At 42.2% G+C, this 8362-nt stretch overlaps 1 protein-coding gene across 1 annotated transcript; it reads left to right on the top strand.

Moving 5' to 3' along the window:
* The first annotated feature begins 4958 nt into the window (after nucleotides 1-4958).
* Nucleotides 4959-6431, top strand: LOC112096290. Its single transcript, XM_024179720.1, has 3 exons — nucleotides 4959-5090; nucleotides 5181-5504; nucleotides 5592-6431. The coding sequence occupies exons 1-3, from the start codon at nucleotides 4959-4961 to the stop codon at nucleotides 6429-6431; spliced, it is 1296 nt and encodes a 431-aa protein (XP_024035488.1).
* The last annotated feature ends 1931 nt before the right edge of the window (nucleotides 6432-8362 follow it).

Below are 8362 nucleotides of genomic sequence, written 5' to 3'. Positions count from 1 at the left end.
CATATTGTTACGAAGTATTTACCCTTCTATTACGATAGAATTGATCACACAGGATCACGAAACCTGTTTCTCGTCACTTTGCTCTTTGCTCCTCTCTCTAAATTCAAACTTATGTCGCCACCATTGCCACTCATTTTTTGCCCCTATCGCCATCATTCATTGGCGACCAGGCCGCTTATCTTGCCGTCATTTTCTACTAGTACTGAAATTGTTGTTTTTTTGTTTGGTTCTCCATACAATTTCTTGAAACATAATGTAATAAAAACCGATCGCTTTGATTTGATTATAAATTTTATTATTCAATTTGTTAAATAATGTATATAACTTTTCATTGCTCTAGTGAGTTTTTCATTGAAGTTTTATTTATTTTTTTACTAATTTATTTTGTAATTTTTGAAATTTCAACTCACCCTTAGCTTTTAAAGGATTCTAATCTAATCGTATGGGCTGTAGCGTTAGTTTTACATTTAGATAATTCCTTGTTGCGAGTAAGAGAAATTCCACGAACCTAGCTCTTAAATTATTATTTTTTAGTTAATTATTTTTAAAAATTTTGACTTTGGTGCTTTGATAGTGCAGGTGGTAGCTATGGAGATTAAGATGTCAGCATTTTTGGCTGATAGCCCTCCGCTATCGGTTATTGCTGCTACCAAGCTTGCGGGTTTCTTGATACCAACTGATACCTCGGGCTCTACTCCTGCGTTTTCCTTGTCAAATGGGTATAAATGATCTGTTGCTGCCTTTATTTTTCATGTTTAATGTTTGGGAAGAAAACATGAGGCTAATGATGAAGTGCCATGTGTCGATATTTAAGAAATTGACTTACCTCGGGTATTTTGAGTACCCTAGGTACCCCATATACCCTAGGTTCTCAGGGGATACCTCAGGTACACCATGTAGGGGTATAAAAAATCTTTGTAAAAATGTCAAAGGATAGGGGGGCCCCGAATCTAAAAAATATCGATGAGGAAATCTCGTACTACAAAAGAGGAGACAACCCTCTGTTACGCCATCGAATAAGCCAAAAGTTTGATATTATGACAGTTAGGACCACCAGCTTTTCCTGCCACGCCTGCAAAATTACAACAGAATTGCAGAGGTACACGGGAGCACTCCACTACGCGTAGCACGTGAATACGCTACAAATTTGCTCTCCACGCATATTTTTGAAACGCCTAAGCCGCCATACGCATGAAAATAAGAATTTTCAGGACATAACAGCGGGGAACGCCACTAAAATAGCTTTAAGTGGCACGACGACCGGGGTACACCATATAAATATTCAGGTTTAATTTTTATCAAGTTAACACACACACACCCCACGAAAAACTAATGTTTCTTCAACCTCAAAACCTCCATTACCGAGAGCTAGCAAGCTCTCCAACCTAAGATAACCCAACTCTGACTTGAGCGTCAAAGTGTGGTCGCCGGCCACCACCGCCTCTATCTTTGACCTCTATTTTTGTTGTTTTACAGGTTTAAGACGATTTTCACTAGCCCTCTGCACCTGAAGTCAAATCCCTACCATATCCACCACCGTCTTAATCCTTCGTCACTCCACAAAAAGCCTAAACAGCCCGCACGTGCTGAACAAGTAAGGCACCTCGCTCCCCGAAAAAAAACACAAATTTATTGTTCTTAGCTTAGTTTTGTGGTTTTTATTCATTGACCAAAACTTAGCCTCAAACAATTGGCGCTGTTTGTGGGGACACGCGTAAAAAGCCTCCACATGGTGCTAAGCTTGTCAGTACATGTGCTTGCACCACCATGGCACCCGACTTACTTGCTGATAACCAAATGCTAGGTCATGATGGAGCCGAGGACCACGACAGTGATGAGAAGGGTGACTCGACAAGGAGGGCATCCCGCCTAAAGAAAGGCAAATCTATTAAGCAATCAACTGGTATTCAACCCGACGATGAGCTCGTTACTCATAAACACTTTGAGGATTTAGCTCACACGATTTTCAAAGCCGTAGGATCTCGGGTACCCGAGGCAGCCACTTCCTCGGTAACTCAAGATGTTCCGCCTCCACGCGGTGAGAAATAGATCATACCAAGATCTGAAATACCGGAGGGAAGTAGACCAAAGCACGACCCATTAGCCACCCGTTCAAAGTTTTAAATCGGCAGCTCTCGGGAAGAACACTCCACTGCTTCTTGTTATTCTCGTAGTAGCCAGGGTACCAAACGCAAACAAAAAGCCCATGAAGATCTCCGGCACAAGTTGAATGCCAAAAGAGCTTCCCAAACAACTGTAGCATCCTCAGGTGCACTTGGAATACCCTGCGAGTTCCTAGAAAAAATGGAGTACCCCGAAGCTCAAGTGAAGCTCTTTTTTAAAAAACAAAACCCCATCAATGCTCTAGTGCCAATAACATATAACTTGCCATTCACCATAGAGATTCAGACAGCGATTCTCCTGGAAGCGTTCACCATAGAGATTCGAACAGCGGTTCTCCCGGAAGCGTTCACCATGCCTCAAATACAACAATACTCGAGTACTTCGGATCCCGTGGAACATGCTGATTGTATCGTGACTAGATGCTGATTAAAGGAGTGGGCGACAATGCTATGTGCCGAATGCTCCCGCATACCCTCACCGGACCAGCCAAATCATGGTTCGGATCGTTGAAGTCAAGTAATGTATCCTCCTTAGACCAGCTCCTAAAAGATTTTGTTCATGAGTTTAGTTATGCTTCCTCCCAAGACATAACATCTTCCGAGCATGCTTTCATTAAGCAATGGGAATCGGAGTCTCTAGTCGAGTACGTAACCCGCTTCTACTAAAAGGTGTTGCGTAATGGTACGTTTGGTCACCAATATATTCTCACTCATTTTGAAAAGAATTTGCGTTTAGGGATGTTATGGCGATCATTTCAAAAGCACCGCCCTCTTTCATATGGGGAAGCTCGTTCTCGAGCTCTGCAACAAATAGAAATGGACGAGAAGTGTTACCTGAAGCATGAGGAAGACAGAGCCGAAGTCGTGAAAAGCAATGAGAAACCCAAGAGAGCCGAGGTACCTCAGGTACCCTCTCGAGTACCCTGGGTACATAACCCACCTCGTCCAACCCCACGTGGGAGAGGTTGAATATTCCTGGTGTACCCGGGTACCCCAACATGTTAAGCTGCCACTGCCTGAACAACGGGAAGCGCCACAAAAACCCTTATATGACTCTTTTCATCATTTGAATCAATCTCCAGAATAAATTTTTTACCATATTCGGGATACGGGGATGCTTTGCCCACCTAAGCTAATTCAGAAATACCCCAATATGAAGCGTAGCTTGGAATATTGTGAGTTTCATAAAGATTTAGGCCATAGCATCGCCGAATGCTTTCATTTGCGGGAAGAAATTGAGTCATTGATTCTGAGTGGGTACCTCAAAGAGTTTGTGGCTGATATGCGGGAGGCTAGTTAATTATCAAAGCAAGATAATAGAAGGAGGACTTACCCCTACTTCGCTTGTCAAAACCACTTTAAGGTACCATAGGTACTCGACCATCCTGTCTCTATTCTCTTTACAGAGAAAGATGCAAAAGGTGTCTCATACCCCTATGATGATGCTTTGGTTATAACACTAAAAGTCGCCACCGGTAAGGTAGCAAGGACTCTGGTAGACACTAGCAGTTCTGTGGACATTATCTTTAAAAGCGCCCTAGATCAGCTACTAATTGAATCGCCAAGGATTACTTCATGTGACACCTCCATGTGACAGGCCACTCATCGGTTTTGCAGGAGACATGGTTATTCCCAAGGGTATCGTCATTTTTCCCGTTACAATCGGCAAGGTACCGTATCGGGTGGTCCATATGATCGACTTTCTTATTTTTGATCATCACAGTGCCTATAATATCATCTTGGGAAGACCATTTTTAACAATATTTAAAATGGTAATCTTCAAGAATTACCTCGCCATGAATATTCCAATCGCCGGGGAAATAATCACAATCAAAGGGGATCAGCAATTAGCTCAAGGGTGTTATTTCGTCGCCTCGAAAGCGAGTTATCAAATTGCTACCAATATGTTCCTGGAAGGGTACCCCATTAGCACAAGGCCATTTACCAGCCTATCCAAGCGAGCACTGGCTAGACGCCGGAGAGCTGCACGTAAGAAAGCTCAACGGTCTACGAATTCCCAGGTACCCCAAGCGCCACAAGAAGCTGGGCCAATGGAAATAGACGTAATAGCTTCTAGGGCACCATAAGTACCCCAAAGTCCCAATTCAGCATCAATGGGAGAAGTTGAGGTACCCTTGGATCCTCGGATACCGAAAGATGAAAATCGATGAGCACTAGTTGATGATCTTGTGTCTGTTTCGATCTGTAATAATGACCCAACCAAGATGGTCAAAGTAGGCTCCAACCTCCCTAACCAGAACCAAGAGCAACTTATTTGATTTTTTAAATGAAAACTTTGATGTGTTTACTTGGTCTCATGCGGACATGCTGGGTATCCAGCCTCATATCGCCTGTCACAAGCTCAATGTCGATTCACATCATAGGCCTGTTAGGCAAAAACATCGAATTTTCAACCAGGAACGCTATGACGCCATTGAATAAGAAGTGGACCGATTACTAGTTGTGGGGTTTATTAGGGAGGCGGTGTACCCCGACTAGGTGTCAAATATTGTCGTGATTAAGAAGTCCAACAGAAAATGGTGCATGTGTGTAGATTTCATGAATTTAAAAAAGTCCTGCCCGAAGAATAGCTTGCCACTTCCCCGGGTAGACCAGCTGGTTGATGCTACAACGGGATATGAGATGCTTAGTTTCATGGATGCTTTCTCCAAGTACAACCAAATTCCAATGTATGAGCTCGATCAAGATAAAACGACCTTCATCACCAATTGTAGGTTGTACTGCTATAAGGTTATGCCTTTTGGTTTGAAGAATACGGGTGCCACCTATCAGCGTTTGGTGAACAAGGTCTTTAAACAGTAAATCGGTCGTACCATGGAAGTGTACATTGATGATATGATAACAAAGTCGGTGTATGCCAGTGATCACGCTGGGCACCTCAGAGACACCTTCAATATTTTGAGAACGCATCAGATGCGCCTAAATATTGAGAAATGTGCATTCAAGGTGACTTCGGGTAACTTCATTGGATTCATGGTGCAACATCGGGGAATTAAGGCTAACCCCGACAAAATCTGAGCGGTTCTTGGAATGAAGTCACCAAGTATTATCAAAGAAGTCCAAAGCTTAGCTGGCCAGATAGCCGCCTTGAGTCGTTTCATCTCCAAGGCCACAGACTGGTGTAAGCCATTTCTTAAAGCTTTAAAAGCGGGAAAGAAGCTCCAATGGACCGCTGAGTGCGAAGAGGCTTTTCAAAAGCTAAAGGAGTACCTCTTTAATTTGCTGTTGCTCGCCAAGCTTAAGCCTAGAGAAGTGCTTCTATTGTACCTCACCGTTTCCGAGCACGCCACTAGCTCGCTGTTGCTTATAGAAGATAAAGATGGGGTGCAACGATTTATATACTACACTAGTAGGGCAATGGTGAATGCGTAAAAGAGGTACCCCGCCATAGAAAAGTTGGTTTTCGCTTTAATTATCTCTGCAAGAAAACTCTGGCTGTATTTTCAGGCCCACACCATTGCCGTTGTAACAAACCTTCCTCTTCGGCAAATCTTCCAGAAGTTGGACATATTTGGAAGACTTCTTCGCTGGTCTCTTGCATTGAGTGAGTTCGACATCATCTTCAAGCCACGCTCAGCTATTAAAGCCCGAACCATTGCCGATTTCATCACAGAATTCGCCAATGACTCTGGGGGTGAGGAGATCCTGGGGTACCCGAGCGAAACCACACCAGCTATTGAAGAAGAGCATGCTTGGAAAATTTATAATGATGGTTCCTCCAACTCGCACGGAAGTGGTGTGGGAGTAATAATCATTAATCCGGGTGAAGTGAAGCCATGTTATGCCTTGCAATTCGGGTTCAAGGCCTCAAACAATGAGGCCGAGTACGAAGCAATAATAGCGAGGCTAAGGATGTCGAAGGCCTTGGGTGCAAAAATGGTCCGCATCAAGAGTGACTCTCAATTTGTGGTCAGTCAAATTAACTCAGAATATCAGGCTAACGAAGAAAATATGAAGGGGTACCTCGGGAGAACCAGAGAATTAATATCCCAATTTGCTGAGGTCAAGATGGAAAAAGTTCCACAATTAGAAAATTTTGAAGCTGACAATCTCGCCAAAATGGCTTCATTCTGTACAACTCAGTCGGTTGGTCCAATCACTATTGAGTATATACCTACACTCAATGTTAATCTACCTAAGCTAGAAGAAGTAGGGTCGATAACCGCTGGGGTACCCTGGATGCAACTAATCATTAGGTACCTCAAGAGTGGTGATCTGCCTTCAGATAAGAGTAAAGTAAGGAGGCTAAAGTATAAAGCTGCACAATACTGTCTGATCGATGATTAATATGACAAGATGGTACACTCCAGATCATTCAAGATAGAGGATTTAGTCATACAAAGGGTAACTCAGAACACCCGGATACCCTCGGATGGCTCTTTCAGAGCAAATTGGGAAGGCCTATATCGCATAGACAAGTCCGTTGGTCGAGGGCGTACAGGCTAGTCCATATGGATGAAACAATCGCCAAGCATCCCTGGAACGCCGCAATGTTAAGGAAGTACTACTAACATGAGGACAATGTCTTAAACCCTATCGTTCACTTTATCTATATGATATTTTCTTTACTATGTGTGTAATGTGGTAAAGCCATGAAAGGTACTTAAGGTACCCTACATGTGTAAGTGAACCCCCAAGTAGCAAAATAAGATACGGATAAACCAGCCGACTTCTTCAACTGATAAAGCCCCCTCAGATCTTATAAGAATTATCCTTCCCAAATACATCCAGCCACAGTACCTTCAAACCTGTAAGCAATCTCCAACTGGGTAAAGATACCTTTCCGGGAGCAATATGCATCTCAGTGAACATTTTTCTAAACAATGGTTGAAGAGGCAAACAGAGACCTAAGTCGAAAAGGTCAATATGAAGGGTTACACCATTAAAATGGGGGTGCTTAGGGCGCTCGCCTTTGCGAGGTACCCTAAGGCGGACAGAAGTAGGTATGTTATATTTAGCTTTAACCCTTTCTAAATCTCTAAAAGTAGCTGGCCTACCCCCTAGTGAATAGAGACTACGAGCTACAAAGACATAAGGGGAGACCAGGGGAGGTTCAGGAATGATGACGGGGGTAGGAGATTTGGGTCTTGAATTTTTTGCACGGGTTTTCTTACGGTCTGCCCTAACCAGTTGCTTCCCCCTAGTTTTAAATTTACTACAAGGATCAATTCGGGACAATTTGGGGCTACCCGAAGGAGACCCATCATCATCACTAATGGACACAAAAGGGGCTGACTCAGAACATGGGGCCTTTTCACCCCCCGAATCATCAACAATATTTTGACCCTTTATCCCAACTATTTTTCTCCCCATCTTGTTCCCCTAAAAACACAAGACACAAGTTGAAAAGAAAATCTTCACATCAAAACATGCCCCCACAACTTCAGACCTCATCCATCAAAAGCCAAACACCAACATCCACCAATAAAAACATAAACAAAAAGAAAAAGTACCAACACTTTGCATGAAATCCAAAAACAATGCCACAATAATATTTTTCAAAACAAAAAAACTAAAATAGATATAAAAATTCATACCTAACTTTCACCGAGAGCAGCAAATTTAAGTCGCCAAAAAACGTAAGTTTGTGGATAAAGAGATTGTAAACCGCCAAGAGAAGTTGTGGATCGCCAGAAAGTGCTTAAAAGATGAAGTTGTGCAAAGGCTATCATGGGAACAATGAAACCTGTTAGAGATTTTTTTAAAAAAAAGAAGTCTGGATAAAAAAAAAGTAAAAAAAAAACATGTACTGCAAGGTGAAATATATGTATATACATATATAATAATAATAATAATAATAATAATAATAAAAATAAAAATAAATGTGTTAAAAAAAGCCAAAGAAAACGCAGTAAAGGAAGAAAAAGAAGAAGAAAATAGAGAAGAAGAAAAAGAAGTGAAGAAGATAATGTGGGGGAGAGAAGTACCGCGCCAAACCCGCCGGAAAGAGATCTCACTGGAAATCGCTGCAGTAATCGTCGAGAGTCCGCCGAAAGCGCGTAAAGAGAAGTGCAGCCGAGAGGGAAGGAAAAGGAGAAAGAGAAAAGAAAAAGAAAGAAAAGAAAAAAAAGAGGAAAATGAGAGTTGACTGAAAGAAGAAAGAAGAAAAAAGAAAGAAATGGAAAAGAAGATTGAAACCAGGGAAAATGAGACATGAAAAGGCATTTTTAAAAAAAGGAAAAAGGGAAGTAAATGAAGATTTTTTACCTGTTTATGGA

The sequence above is a fragment of the Citrus clementina genome, unplaced genomic scaffold (genome assembly GCF_000493195.1).
Source record: "Citrus clementina cultivar Clemenules unplaced genomic scaffold, Citrus_clementina_v1.0 scaffold_8, whole genome shotgun sequence".
NCBI lineage: Eukaryota > Viridiplantae > Streptophyta > Magnoliopsida > Sapindales > Rutaceae > Citrus > Citrus x clementina.
This window is presented reverse-complemented; position numbering and strand designations above follow the sequence as displayed.